Raw genomic sequence first — 16,184 nt, 5'->3', positions numbered from 1 at the left:
TTCCCCATTCTCATTCTTCAACAAAAGAAACATAACTTACAGGCTACAGATGATCTCATAGTCAACGCCCCTGGGCACAAAAGAGAGCTGAATTCTATTAGGACTTTGCCATGTCCCCTTTGTGGTTTTGGAGGGGCTCCAAAGGGGAAGGCATGCCTCTGGGGCACACACCTGCAATGGCATGCCACAACCACTGCCTAAATTATGAAAACAACCTAATGATATTGTAGGGGTCCTTGTTGATCAAATTTTGTCTTGTCATAGATAAACATAGTAACATAGTAGATGATGGCAGAAAAAGACCTGCACGGTCCATCCAGTCTGCCCAACAAGACAACTCACATGTGCTACTTTTTGTGTATACCCTACTTTGATTTGTACCTGTGCTCTTCAGGGCACAGACCGTATAAGTCTGCCCAGCACTATCCCCGCCTCCCAACCACCAGCCCCGCCTCCCACCACCGGCTCTGGCACAGACTGTATAAGTCTGCCCAGCACTATCCCCGCCTCCCACCACCGGCTCTGGCACAGACCGTTTAAGTCTGCCCAGCACTATCCCCGCCTCCCAACCATCAGTCCCGCCTCCCTGGTTGCAGGGAGCCTGGCTATTGTGGGGTGGGTCCCTCAGTGATCACCCCACCCCTGAAGGGTGGCCTGGCATTTGAGTACCAGCACCTTTTTCGCTAGAAAAAAATGCACTGCTTCCAGTAAGGCAATACTTATGGACTTCAGCCCATTTATACTGAATGGAGGAATAGCCTAATGCAGTTGTTCCCAAACCCGGTCCTGGAGGCACCCCAGGCCAGTCAGGTTTTCAGAATATCCACTATGAATATTCATATGAGACATCTGCATGCATTCCTTCACTGCATGCAAATCTCTCTCATGAATATTCATTGTGGATATCCTGAAGACCTGACTGGTTGGGGATGTCTCCAGCACCAGGTTTGGGAACCACTGGCCTAAAAGTTAATGCAGTGGGCTTTGATCCTGGTGAACTGGGTTTGATTTCCACTACAGCTCCTTCTGACCTTCGGCAAGTCACTTAACCCTCATAGTAACATAGTCTATGACAGCAGATAAAGACCTGTGTGGTCCATCCAATATGCCCAACATGATAAAATCAATACACATGTTATGTGATACTTCGTATGTAAATCTGTCTTGATCTATCCTTGCCATTTTCAGGGCATAGACCGTAGAAGTCTGGCCAGCATTGTTCTTGTAGTAAAATTTCTGAAGTTGATGTTGAAGCCCCTTAACAGTTACACTCCAGCTCATCCATATCTATTGAGTCATGACCAGGGCACAGACCATAGAAATCTGCTCCGCACTGGTTTTGCTTACGAATTACCGGCGTTGCCCCAAATCTCTGCTAAGATTCTGTGGGTGGGTCCATTCCTTCTAAACAGGATTTCTTTGTGCTTATCCCACGCATTTTTGAATTCCTTTACCGTTTTCATCTCCACCACCTTCCGCGGGAGGGCATTCCATGTATCCACCACCCTCGCCATGAAAAAATACTTCCTGACATTATTCTTGAGTTGGCTCCCCTTCAACAATTCATGTCCTCTAGTTCAACCACTTTCTCGTGGATTAATACCTTTCAAATATTGCCCCAGGTGCAAACACATAGATTGTATTTGGAGTTGCGGCAGGGGGTGGGGGTAGTGGCGATCCTGGTGGAGGAGTGGCTCTGCCCCAGGCCTGGCTCAGTCTCTCGATGGCCCTGGTATGTACCAGAGGACAGCTGAGAGTCAGGCTGGCAGCTCCTGAGCTTAATTCCTCCCCTTCCTTAACCTTAGTCATTACGGCAGGAAGCTAAAGCTCTGGTGAGCACCTGGGTGGATCTCCCCACTTACCAGTCCTCCATAGGCTCCTTGCTGGACCCCTCCGGGGCCAGAAGAGTTGACTCCTCTCTTGTACAGCGCTGCATACGTCTAGTAGTGCTATAGAAATAATAAGCAGTACGAATAGTAGTAGTCTTGTATTTAGGGTTTTATTCTTCCCTCCGAAAGCTCAAGATCTGGAGGAGGAGTGGCCTAGTGGTTAGGGGGTGGACTTTGGTCCTGGGGAACTGAGGAACTGAGTTTGATTCCCACTTCAGGCACAGGCAGCTCCTTGTGACTCTGGGCAAGTCACTTAACCCTCCATTGCCCCATGTAAGCCGCATTGAGCCTGCCATGAGTGGGAAAGCGCAGGGTACAAATGTAACAAAAATAAAATAGATACTATTGGAGATTCTACATGGAATGTTGCTATTCCACTAGCAACATTCCATGTAGAAGGCTGCGCAGGCTTCTGTTTCTGTGAGTCTGACGTCAGACTCACAGAAGCAGAAGCCTGCACGGCCACATTGGTGATCTGCAAGGGCCGACTTCAAATAGTAGCAACAGTGGAGGAGTGGCCAAGTGGTTAGGGTGGTGGACTCTGGTCCTGGGGAACTGGGTTCAATTCCCACTGCAGGCACAGGCAGCTCCTTGTGACTCTGGGCAAGTCACTTAACCCTCCATTGCCCCATGTAAGCCACATTGAGTCTGCCATGAGTGGGAAAAGCGCAGGGTACAAATGTAACAAAACAAACAAACAAAACTCCTATTGGGTCATTTTAACGGGACGGGCCTTCTCCTAACCAGATTTGATTGGTGCTTTTCTGGAGCAGGGACCCAGGAAGTTCCCAAAGCGACTGGGTGAGCCCAGATTCATTTTGGTCTGATGAACGCACACATCCCAGGTGGTCATCCTTGGATATCTGCCTTAAGAACTTTCAATCAGTTTTGGTTCTTTTGATTGCTCTGTTGCTTGGATAACTGTGGTAAATCTAGAGCTAATACACCCTGACAAGCACTGAACTCCTGGGATGTCTTCACTTATCAGACTGAAGCCAAGCTGGGCTTGACCGTCCACTTTTGGTGACTCTGCATAAGCTCAGGTCAATCGTCCAACCCCGTGACTGTGATACTCCCAGAATGTTCCTCCTGCAACCGTGTAGCAAGCACATTTTTGATGTCCCACGACGTGAAATAATCCGGGTAAAAGACGTAGCAGCTACTGAGGGAAAATGTCACTTTGAAACACTCGACAGTTTTCTGGAGGAAGAAGAGCAGCGTCTGGCACACAGGCAGAGGTAATCCTGCCATCCTCACAGCTTAATTAGAATCTAATCTATTAGGCTCTGCTCAAGCAGATGGATTTTAATTGGAAGAGCCATTAATGAGCATTGAGGGAACCGGGAGCCCAGGGAACAGAAAGACGCCATCTGGATGCAGAACGCTCATTACACCGCGCCGACTGAGCCGTGGATCTTTTCCGTTCTCCCTTCCTTTCAGGTTTCAGTACAGGAGTCTTCCTGGGTGTTTAAAAATCACATAACAGTCATAAACTTTCAGAATATTGGGGGAAGAAAAGCAAGGACAGTTCCCAGGTTCTGGTCTTGGTCTCTCTCGTCCCGGGGCAGGTCCCGTTTCTTGCTTGGTGCGAGGACACAACATCTTTCCTGCTCTAGCTGCTGCTTCTCCTCTTTCCTCTGGATGATGCAGAGTTTTTCCTGCTCATTCGCTTTTGGGAAATCTGATTTTCTTTGTTTGGGAAAAAGTGTGTTTCTGATGTAGGTTTAATACGTAGTTATTTGTCAGGATTTATTTACTGCCTTTTTCCTTTTTGTCGAAAAATATTTTATTGAGTATAATTGAAAATACAAAAATATATAGTTAAATTCAGGTATAAACAAGTCACAAATGTATAACTGTAACAGTACAAGTACTACAGAGAAAGCATGAGTACAATGAGTGAATATCCAGGATCAAAGTAGAAATACTCTCAGATAACAAGGTGGCTGACCTTTGCGAGTTATTTATTTGTGACATTTATATCCCACATTATCCCAAATAAGTTTGAGTTAAATGTGGCTTACAATGAACAGTATAGGATTCATAACAAAGAATAATTTATTTAGATTTTGCTCACACCTTTTTCAGTGGTAGCTCAAGGTGAATTACATCCAGGTACTCTGGATACATCTCTGTCCCAGGAGGGCTCACAATCTAAGTTTGTACCTGAGGAAATGGAGGGTTAAGTGACTCACCCAAGATCACAAGGAGCAGCAGTGGGATTTGACCTGGCCACCTCTGGATTGCAAGACTGGTGCTCTAACCACTAGGCCATTCCTCCACTCCATGCCATAATGCATAAGAAAGTAATTTGTTGTAAGAATCCAATTTTACAATACAGTATCATAAACATACTGGGAAAGTAATGGATGTTTAACATTTAGAAAATCTATTATGAATGAGAAATTGTACATGAAGCAAAGAGAAAGTTAACGGTAAATATAATTAGTGAATACTCTATATGAAAAGCTGGGAAATTCCAAACCTTCTTAACTTAAGTTCTAAATACCCAAATTAGTTTGAAATAATAGTATTTAAGGTGAGACACGGGAGACACGGGATGGTGTCAAAGGTTTATACTGAACAGTATGGTGTCTTCTCCATTTTTATTACCATCAGCCTGGATTTACAAGACTAACCGAGCCTGGAGTTATTAACAAGCAGATAAGTGACTGGTTTTTTTGGAAAACTGATTTGTGGAAAGACTGTGTGGGTTAGATAAGCCTGCAATTTTCCTAAAGACATTGATTATATTTTGTTCCCTTTAAAAACTGGGCGGGCAGGTCTATGTTAAGGGGCCAGGCTTTAAATTGATGAGTGTGATTTGGGGGGATGCAAGATACACCGGGTTGTATACTGATTGGAAGAGAGGTGTTTCATCTTGTTTAACTCTTTAGTTAGTGAAGGAGAAGGAGAGTTTTTATGCCATCCGTTTTTCTCATGTAGTTATGAGTTTTTGCGGTTGGTTTTTTTTTTTCTCTTCTTTCTCCTCACTGGAACCAGTGATAGTATTTTACTCCTTCATAAAAATAGTGGCTTAAGCAATTTTTGCAGTGTGTTCCCTATGAGGAGGTTTGAGGTTCCTTGTTCATTTATTAGAAACGATCCCGATTGTGGAATTTCGGAGTTACAAGGTGTTACACCTTAAATACAAATATAATTAGTGCCAATAACAGATCTAGAGGGAGATCCTGGCCCATTGTCTAGATAACAAGTGATATTTGGTGTCACTATCCAGAAAATTACCCAGATTAACTTACAAATCAAGTTGCCCAATTTACGTGCGCAATTTAATTGAACAACGAGATAATTAGTGCAATAACAGATCTAGAGGGAGATCCTGGCCCATTGTCTAGATAACAAGTGATATTTGGTGTCACTATCCAGAAAATTACCCAGATTAACTTACAAATCAAGTTGCCCAATTTACGTGCGCAATTTAATTGAACAATGAGATAATTAGTGCCAATAACAGATCTAGAGGGAGATCCTGGCCCATTGTCTAGATAACAAGTGATATTTGGTGTCACTATCCAGAAAATTACCCAGATTAACTTACAAATCAAGTTGCCCAATTTACGTGCGCAATTTAATTGAACAACGAGATAATTAGTGCCAATAACAGATCTAGAGGGAGATCCTGGCCCATTGTCTAGATAACAAGTGATATTTGGTGTCACTATCCAGAAAATTACCCAGATTAACTTACAAATCAAGTTGCCCAATTTACGTGCGCAATTTAATTGAACAACGAGATAATTAGTGCAATAACAGATCTAGAGGGAGATCCTGGCCCATTGTCTAGATAACAAGTGATATTTTGTGTCACTATCCAGAAAATTACCCAGATTAACTTACAAATCAAGTTGCCCAATTTACGTGCGCAATTTAATTGAACAATGAGATAATTAGTGCCAATAACAGATCTAGAGGGAGATCCTGGCCCATTGTCTAGATAACAAGTGATATTTGGTGTCACTATCCAGAAAATTACCCAGATTAACTTACAAATCAAGTTGCCCAATTTACGTGCGCAATTTAATTGAACAACGAGATAATTAGTGCCAATAACAGATCTAGAGGGAGATCCTGGCCCATTGTCTAGATAACAAGTGATATTTGGTGTCACTATCCAGAAAATTACCCAGATTAACTTACAAATCAAGTTGCCCAATTTACGTGCGCAATTTAATTGAACAACGAGATAATTAGTGCCAATAACAGATCTAGAGGGAGATCCTGGCCCATTGTCTAGATAACAAGTGATATTTGGTGTCACTATCCAGAAAATTACCCAGATTAACTTACAAATCAAGTTGCCCAATTTACGTGCGCAATTTAATTGAACAACGAGATAATTAGTGCCAATAACAGATCTAGAGGGAGATCCTGGCCCATTGTCTAGATAACAAGTGATATTTGGTGTCACTATCCAGAAAATTACCCAGATTAACTTACAAATCAAGTTGCCCAATTTATGTGCGCAATTTAATTGAACAACGAGATAATTAGTGCCAATAACAGATCTAGAGGGAGATCCTGGCCCATTGTCTAGATAACAAGTGATATTTGGTGTCACTATCCAGAAAATTACCCAGATTAACTTACAAATCAAGTTGCCCAATTTACGTGCGCAATTTAATTGAACAACGAGATAATTAGTGCCAATAACAGATCTAGAGGGAGATCCTGGCCCATTGTCTAGATAACAAGTGATATTTGGTGTCACTATCCAGAAAATTACCCAGATTAACTTACAAATCAAGTTGCCCAATTTACGTGCGCAATTTAATTGAACAACGAGATAATTAGTGCCAATAACAGATCTAGAGGGAGATCCTGGCCCATTGTCTAGATAACAAGTGATATTTGGTGTCACTATCCAGAAAATTACCCAGATTGACTTACAAATCAAGTTGCCCAATTTACGTGCGCAATTTAATTGAACAACGAGATAATTAGTGCCAATAGTAGGTTGCTTTTCTGTCTTGCTAAACGCTGAATTTGATTATTTTGCCTGCATTTATCTGGACTGTTCTCTCCGGTAAACCAGCACTGGGAATAGATTTCTGGGTCTCTTTGTACTGGTTATTTATGCTTTGGGCCTGTTGCTTCCTCCTGCAGACGGACTCTTTGTGACGGATTATTTCACCCGCACCCCCCGAAAGCTGAGTCCCTTTCGATCCTTTGGCAGCGTGGAGCTCTTCCATTTCAACGTCCCCGAAGACACAATTGTGGCCGTCTGGAACCTCATCACCTTCAAAGAACAAGGCGGGACCTTTGGGGACCAGTGTCCGGACCGTAGTGTGACAGTGTGAGTAATAACCCCCAAAACACGGGGGTCAGTAGTAGCGTGTTACCTCTCCGTACAAAGAACGTGAGTAATATCCAGAGAGACAAAGCGTAACAGTCTTCCAGAAATAGTGGTGAGCAGTTTACTGTCCCCTACGGGGCCACTCAGGAGCAACACCACAGATTACTGCTTTATCAGGGGGTGAAGGCATGGAGTGGCCTCCCAGGGGAGGTGGTGGAGACAGCAGTAGCCGGGGATCCCTGTACACAATGACGTGAAGGAAAAGACTAAGCTCAATCGGGGTCTATGACTTTAGGAAATTAGGCAGACTAGGTGAGCCTCGTGGTCTTTACTTGCTGTTATCTTCTCGGTTTCTCTGCATGTTTCCCCCACTCTGAAACATATTTAGTAATATCCATCCCCTCACAGAGAAAGTACAGTATCATACTAGAGCAGGGCTCGACAAACCCCAGGTGCCAGATTACCATGGCACCTAAAAACATCTGACCTGGCACTTAGGTTTAGTCCCTGCCAGCGGTTCCTTTCTCTCTCTCCTGCTGGGTCCAGCTGGCATCTCTCTCCCTCTCCCCACCGCTCCTGAATTCAGCTTTTCTCTCTATCACCCTTCCCCTCCTCTCTCCTCCCTGGGAAACTTGCCTCTGATCTTCACTGGCAGCACCAGCCGTTCAAGACAGGCTGCTCTTACCTGTCCCACCTTCTCAGGTAACTTCCTGCTTCTGCAAAAGTGGGACCTGGCAAAGGGAAGGCGCTGACCTTGGCGACAGCAGGCATGTTTTGAAAGGCTGTCACTGCCAGCAGTCAGAATCAGAGGCAAGTTTTCTGGGGAGGGGAGGGCAACAGAGAGAGACTCTGATCACGGGGTGGGGGTGGAGAGATATGAAGATTGCTGGACTCTGGGGGGGGGGGGAGAAGAGTGAGATGTGCTAGACCCTGGGGTAGGGCTGGGGGCTGGAGACAGATGGAATTTGCAGGACCCTGGGGGGGGGGGGGCTGGAGAAAGATGGAGATTGCTAGTCCTTGGGGTGGGGGAGCTGGAGAGAGTTGTGTTCCCCTTCCTGGCAGGTCCAGCACAAGAGGGGAGAGGAGAGAGAGAGAGAGAGAGATCAGACTGGGGAAGGGAAGAGAGAGACTGGATTGGGGTATGGAACAGGAGAGGGGTGTGTCCCAGAATGCACTGGGCAGGGGCTGTGCACCGCCATTTTGGAAGCGGCGGAGCTTGAGGCAGGAGGGAGGAGGTGTCGCTCCTTCCCTCCTGCTTCCAACTTTATAAGGTATGGGCTGGGCAGGGGAGGGGTGATCACTGGACCACTAGGGTAGATCTTTGCTGGGGTGTGGGGTGTTTGTCTATTAGATTGTAAGCTCTTTGAGCAGGGACTGTCTTTCTTCTATGTTTGTGCAGCGCTGCGTACGCCTTGTAGCGCTATAGAAATGCTAAATAGTAGTAGTAGTAGGGGCCAGGTCCACTGGACCACCAGTGTGATTTAGGTAGGGGGTAGGGGGCAGGGGGTGCGGGGTCCACCAGACCACCAGGGAATTGCTTTGGAGGGGTTTGGGAGGTGTGGGGGTGCCAGGGGTATGTGGGGGGGGGGTGCATTGTCCACTGGACCACCAGAGAATTGTTTTGGGGGGGTTGGGAAACATGGGGGCGCCCAGGGGTCAGGAGGTTCAGGGGGTGTGAGGTCCACCAGACCACCAGGAAATTGCTTCAGAAGGTGCGGGGGGTCAGTGGGGGACAGCGGATCCAATGGGACCACCAGGGAATGTTCAAAATGGAGGGGGAGTTGGGAGAGGAGAGGTAGGGAGCACAAGCAGGCAGCCTTTGCAGCTGGCTGCTTGTGCTTCCCTCCTCTCCAACAGCTCCAGAGCATCCATAATATTTGCTCATTAGAGTAAGGCACTTTGGAGCTGTACATCGCCCGGAATGCTCATTAGAATACTAATGAGCTCATTGTAATATATCTGCATGGGGTTCTCGGTGGCTGCTAATGGCACACATTAGAGCCACGGAAAACCCCTTTATGGATTACTCGCTGAGTAACATTAGCTTTAGACTGGCTACAACCAGTCTAAAGCAAATGTTCCGAGCTTGGTAAGCTTTGTGCATCGGGATCACCACCAGAGACACCGTTTAATATCTCCCAGTCCAAACATTTTTGAGGTCGAATGTCCAGTACCAGCTCCCAAATCTCCTCTGTTTCTCCCCTTAACTGTCCTTTGGTGCTCTGGTTCCCCTTTCACTAAGGCTAATGCAGAAGCCTCCACTGGTCTGTCACTTCTTTCCACTTCTTGCTTCTCCAGGGGCAGTGGCTGTGTTAGCCAGAGACACTCTTTCCTTAAATATATGGTGCATGGACAAGACATTGAAATTGGGCTCAGTACTTATACAGCACCGGTTCTTTTGCTTGCTTGGATCCCTGGCGGTCTCTTGCAGAAATCAGGCTGTTTCCTTGAAGAAGGAGGGGCTAATCCTTGACTCTTCCCTGTCGTATTTTTGCCGCTTATCTCCCACGTTAAAAATTTGTTTCTTCACCTTCCGTCACTTTTTCGACCATAACACTTTCCATGCGCTTGTTCTGTCCTTTTTCACGACCCGTCTGGATTATTGGAATATTATTTACGCAGGTTCACCTCACGTTACCTTGAAAACAACTACAAACTCTTCAGAACACAGCTGTGAGGTTACTCTGTCATGGTCATCGCTATAATCACACCATGCCCTTACCGAAACAACACCACTGGATACCTGTTGAATACCAGATCACCTATAAGATTACACTTCTGACTTTTAAGGCTTTCAGGGCAGGGGCGTAGCCAGACACCCAATTTTGGGTGGACCTGGGCCCAAGATGGGTGGGCAGAAGAATTCCACCCTGTCCCGCAAGTGATTTGATCTCTCCCTCTCTCGTCTGCATGCCATATGGTCTCTCAAACATCCCCCTCCCTCACATACCTTTTAAATAGCAGATTTAACTAAGAATGAACTAACTTCCGCAAATCTCTGAAAACCTATCTCTTTAACAAGGCCTACCACGAGAACCCTTAACTAACTATAACACAACACCTATCCACCTTTATTCAGAATGTATCTTTCTATAACTGCTTGACCAGATCCTCTTGTTTCCCTTGACCTCTGTGTAACACCAATTGTATTCTTTACCCTGATATGGCGATGCCATAACAGCTCTTTGTAAGCCACATTGAGCCTGCAAAAAGGTGGGAAAATGTGGGATACAAGTGCAATAAAGAAATAATAAATACATTTTCACCAGTAGCGAGAAGCAACTAATACACACTGCTCATGTTGGCCCCACAGCCTTCCCTCTGATGCAACTTCCTGTTTCCATATAGGTGGGAATACCTCAGAGGGAAGACTGTGGGGCCGGTGCGAACAGTATATATCAGTCGCTGCTTGCTGCAGGCAAAGATCTGCTATTTACAAGGTATGCAGGAGGGACAGTTGTTGGGAGTTTTCGGCTGGTGGGGCTTGGGGGATCCCTGTGCCACATCATAGATGTGCTGCTACTGTGTGGTCCTGAGCACAAAGTGGGTGGGCCTGGGCCCACCCGGGCCCACCCTTGGCTACGACACTTTTTCAGGGTAGGCTCCCCGACTATCTTTCATGCCTGGCTATCCCTTATTCTCCTGCTAGGGTACTACAGTCCTTAAATGACCATCATTTGGTTTTACCAAGTCCTAAATTTGCACATTTGGAATCAACTAGATACAGTGCCCTTCTTTTTCCTCACTCCCCATATTTGGAATAACCTCCCTCTTTCCCTCTGTAGACTTTTAAAAGCCTGGCTCTTCCAGCAAGCCTTTGGGGAAGTGGTGTAACAAGAAGTCCCAGCTTGAGTGTTTTAATGTTCTCCTGAGCCTTAATCTTCCCCTATGTCTCTCTGTGTTCTCTGAGTGACTGAATGTCTTTCCTATTATTAAATGAAGTTCAGTTATCTTTTCTAGTAAATTCATAATGGAAAGCTGTGCATTCGTCTTAGAAGGGATGGGACGACTTCCCTATGAAGAAAGGCTGAAGCGGCTGGGGCTCTTCAGCTTGGAGAAAAGACGGCTGAGGGGAGATATAATAGAGGTCTATAAAATAATGAGTGGAGTGGAACGGGACGTGAAGCGTCTGTTTACTCTTTCCAAAAATACTAGGACTAGGGGGCATGCGATTAAGCTACCAAGTAGTAAACTTAAAACAAATCAGAGAAAACTTTTCTTCACTCAATGTGTAATTAAACTCTGGAATTTGTTGCCAGAGAATGTGATAAAGGCAGTTAGCTTAGCGGGGTTTTAAAAAGGTCTGGACGGCTTCCTAATGGAAAAGTCCATAGACAATTGACTTGGGGAAAATCCACTGCTATTTCTGGAATAAGCAGAATAAAATGTATTGACCTTTTTCTGGATCTTGCCAGGTACTTGTGACTTGGATTGGCCACTGTTGGAAACAGGATGCTGGGCTTGATGGACCTTTGGTCTGTCCCATTGTGGCAATACTTATGTACATAGGGGAAGCCTATACTATGCCCTCCCTGTTTAAGTGAAATAGGAAGCTGTAAAGTCTAACATGAGTCTTGAAACTCAGTTTATAAATAAAGCAGTGTAACCTGTGTCTGACCAGTTGCTCAGTTCCACCCCTCCAACCCCGGTCACAGGGATAATCCACACTCTCTCTCTCTTCAGTAGCTTTTACTCCACTCACTGCTCACACAGTCACTGTCTCCCTCAGGTGAGCTTGGGAGTGGGTTAATGGTCCGAAATAGTGATCTGGGGTTTGGGGAGGTTCAATGGGGTCCTTTTAGTGACACCTCATCACTCGGGATCAGGCGTCCCCACTCTCACACCAAAGAACACTTCATGCCAAACGTTCACTAATTCATTCAAAAGTACTTATATAACTCTTAGATCTAAGCGGTTTACAGTTTCATTTTTCAGGTACTGGGGTCTGTCCCTAGTGGGCTCACAGTCTACTACTGTTGTACCTGGGGCAATGGAGGGTTAAGTGACTTGCCCAGGGTCACACTGGCTGCAGAGGGAATTGAACCTGGTTCCCCAGGATCTCAACCCATGGCCGACCATCAGGCAGTAGCGGGAATCGAACCCGCAACCTGCTACACCAAACCATTAGGCCACTCCTCCACTTTACGTCAACAATGTAATCATTTTCAGAGGCCAAAACTGTTAGTGATCGACTTTTAACTCTAAACCAGTTTCTAATTATCCAGTTATCCCTTCGGGAGGAATCCCTGTACCTTTCTTCCTTTGTGATATATTTCAGTGGTGTACCGAGGGTGGGGCGGTGGGGGCAGTCTGCCCCGGGTGCACGCTGCAGGAGGGGTGCAGGGAGCAGCTGCATGGCTGTCAGCTCCACCAGTTCCCTGCTCCTTCTGCTGTTACTTCCTGTTCTGGGGCAGAGGGAGCAGGGAACCAGTGGAGCCGACAGTCGCAGGGCAGCAACCCATCAGGTAAGAAAAATGCACCCGGGGAGGAGCTTGGAGGTGATGCGCTGGGGGGGGGGGGATGCTGCACCTGGTGGGGGTGTCGTGCTGCACACAGGAGGGACGGACAACGCTGCACCCGGGGAGGGGGGGGGGGTGCGCAGCGGTGATCCACCCCGGGTGGCCAGCCGACCAAGGAATGCCACTGATATATTACAGCAGTGTCTGAAGTCTCTTGTTTTTTTTTTTTGTACATATGTGCACTTCCTGCTCTTTCTATATACCCATCCTGTCAGGCCAATGATAATCCAAGGCTGATCTGGTTACTCCTATCAACCCCACTCCTTCAGTCACAGTCCCTTTAGGCTGACCTTCTTCCAGTGATGCACCTCGTAGGGCTGCACCCCGGTCTTTGAACAGGCTTCCCCTGCTTCCAGGCTGGACTCCCCTTATCCACCTGAAGCTTCAAGTTCCTTTCCAGTTGCCACTTATAAGGGCACCAAGTATTCCTTTTTCTGAGCCTGAGCTTATACTGCAGTCCAGGATCCCCCTCTGCTCCCAAGGGTCCTGGCGGGAGGGGGGGGGGGGGTACAGGCAACAAAAGACCTCATGTTCACCACTATGATTTTCCAAACTCCACCCCTGCTGTCACTCACCACAGGTATCCCCTTTATCTCTGCAACTTCTTGCCAATCCCTCCCTTGGGCAGCCCTCTGGCAGGGATCTCCCTCCCCCTGGAGCCTTTGCAGACTTCTTTGCAGTTTTGGTAACCCCCCTGTCATACAGGATTGCAGCAGTAAGCAGAATTGGAGGCTAGAGCCCCCAGCTTGAAAGTGACCTGTCTGTGTGCAGGTGCAGGGAAAGTTGGGTGAATTGTTTGAGGCAAAGGGTCCAGCTGTAAAATAGAAAAATGTGCACTTGCATATAAGCAGGGGCGTAGCCAGATTTTGGCGGGAGGGGGGTCCAGAGCCCGAGGTGAGGGGGCACATTTTAGCCCCCCCCCCTCCCGGCACCGCCACCACCATCAATTTTGACCTCCCCCCTGCCGATGGCCCTCGACCCCCCTCCCGCCGCCAACCCTCCCCCATCGCCGCCGTTGCCTACCTTTGCTGGCGGGGGACCCCAACCCTCGCCAGCCGAGGTCATCTTCTTCCGGCACAAGGCTTCGTTCTGTTTCTGTGAGTCTGACATCCTGCACGTTGTACGTGCAGGACATCAGACACACAGAAGCAGAAGCCTGCGCGGCCACATTGGTGATCTGCAAGGGCTGACTTCTACATGGAATGTTGCAAGTGGAATAGCAACATTCCATGTAGAATCTCAAATAGAAGCAACAGTGGAGGAGTGGCCTAGTGGTTAGGGTGGTGGACTTTGGTCCTGGGGAACTGAGGAACTGAGTTCGATTCCCACTTCAGGCACAGGCAGCTCCTTGTGACTCTGGGCAAGTCACTTAACCCTCCATTGCGCCATGTAAGCCGCATTGAGCCTGCCATGAGTGGGAAAGCGCAGGGTACAAATGTAACAAAAATAAAATAGATACTATTGGAGATTCTACATGGAATGTTGCTACTGTTGAGATTCTGTTGCTACTATTGGACATTCTACATGGAATGTTGCTATTCCACTAGCAACATTCCATGTAGAAGGCTGCGCAGGCTTCTGTTTCTGTGAGCCTGACGATGTCCTGCACGTCAGACTCACAGAAGCAGAAGCCTGTGCGGCCACCTTGGTGATCTGCAAGGGCCGACTTCTACATGGAATAGCAACATTCCATGTAGAATCTCAAATAGAAGCAACAGTGGAGGAGTGGCCTAGTGGTTAGGGTGGTGGACTTTGGTCCTGGGGAACTGAGTTTGATTCCCACTTCAGGCATAGGCAGCTCCTTGAGACTCTGGGCAAGTCACTTAACCCTCCATTTCCCCATGTAAGCCACATTGAGCCTGCCAGGAGTGGGAAAGCACGGGGTACAAATGAAAAAAAAAATGTACAAGATTTGCAGTTCTTACTTACCAATTGAAGTTATGAAAATGAAACAAGTGAAGTTGCAGCCTAGAAAGTTTTTAAGTATGTCTCAAGTGGGGGACCAGGCTAAAAATGTTTCCCCAGTGATACCAGTGATTTTAGATGCCGTGGTTTCCAATTTATGATAGTATGGAACGGATTACCACCAAAAGCGAGGATTAAGTAATGTTACATCTTTCCAGTTTGTCTAAATTAGTCTCTAGGCGACAGTAATCATGATGAACAGGAAGTTTGGTTGTAGTGGTGGCTGATTTGAAGCCACCTATTGGAGCGGATATTGAGAAGGTAAAATTAAAGATAGCTTTGATGGTGTTCCAAACAGAAGGGTTGTATAAGGGAACAATCGTACATCATATGAAGCAGAGTTCCAGTCTGCAATTTACAATGTCAACAAATATTGGAAGGTATGAGATTTTGCAGAGCGTAGTTTCCGTGAAGTTAAGAACTGGTTATCGATTGTGGCCCGTATCCATTTTAAGCTGAATATAATGGTGTTTAAAATTCTGTCTCCTTTTTATATGATGAATTTAGTTATGCTACCTACAAGGCGGTACTTCTAAATATAGTACTCAGGTGGGGGAGTGGCCTAGTGGTTAGAGCACCGGTCTTGCAATCCAGAGGTGGCCGGTTCAAATCCCACTGTTGTTCCTTGTGATCTTGGGCAAGTCACTTAACTCTCCATTGCCTCAGGTACAAACTTAGATTGTGAGCCCTCCAGGGACAGGGAAAGACCCAGTGTACTTGAGTGTAGCTCACCTTGAGCTTATACTGAAAAAGGTGTGAGCAAAATCTAAACAAAATAATATTTGAGATTCTGTTGCTACTATTTGAGATTCTACATGGAATGTTGCTATTCCACTAGCAACATTCCATGTAGAAGCCTGCCCTTGCAGAGAGTCTGACGTCCTGCACATATGTGCAGGACGTCAGACTCACAGAAACAGAAGCCTGTGCGGCCGCGTTGCTGATCTGCAAGGGCAGGCCTCTACATGGAATGTTGCTAGTGGAGGAGTGGCCTAATGGTTAGAGCACCGGTCTTGCAATCCAGAGGTGGCCAGTTCAAATCACGCTGCTGCTTCTTGTGATCTTGGGCAAGTCACTTAACCCTCCATTGCCTCAGGTACAAACTTAGATTGTGAGCCCTCCTGGGACAGAGAAATATCCAGAGTACCTGAATGTGACTCACCTTGAGCTACTACTGAAAAAGGTGTGAGGAAAATCCAAATAAATAAATCTACATTCAAGTCAGTCAAGCATTTCTCTTCTTCATTAAACTCTATCAAATGGCTTCAGCCTGGAATTCTCTACCTTTGTTCTTGAGATCTTGTCAACATTATTTAAATTTCAGAAAAAAACTTGAAGACTTTACTTTTCTTAGAGCTGGTCTTATGTCTTTAGATGTTGGAGAATTGAATTGTAAGTGATGTCTGTATTGCGCCGACTAGCACTATAATTCCCAGACATTTGGTCTGGTTTTCTTTTAAATGTGATCTGACTAGAACTAAGTAGGTTGTGGAGGAA

General features: G+C 46.3%; 1 protein-coding gene across 1 annotated transcript in view; it reads left to right on the top strand.

Annotated features, from left to right (window-relative positions):
* Positions 1–16,184, top strand: part of TMEM8B (transmembrane protein 8B) — a 114,410-nt gene that overhangs the window by 42,453 nt on the left and 55,773 nt on the right. The window contains exon 2 of the mRNA XM_030191852.1: positions 7,014–7,203. Coding sequence (XP_030047712.1) covers positions 7,014–7,203 — 190 coding nt within the window. The remainder of the gene's footprint in view (positions 1–7,013; positions 7,204–16,184) is intronic.

Source organism: Microcaecilia unicolor, chromosome 2 (genome assembly GCF_901765095.1).
Source record: "Microcaecilia unicolor chromosome 2, aMicUni1.1, whole genome shotgun sequence".
NCBI lineage: Eukaryota > Metazoa > Chordata > Amphibia > Gymnophiona > Siphonopidae > Microcaecilia > Microcaecilia unicolor.
The sequence above is the reverse complement of the archived record's forward strand: the minus strand, read 5'-3'. Positions and strand labels throughout refer to the sequence as shown.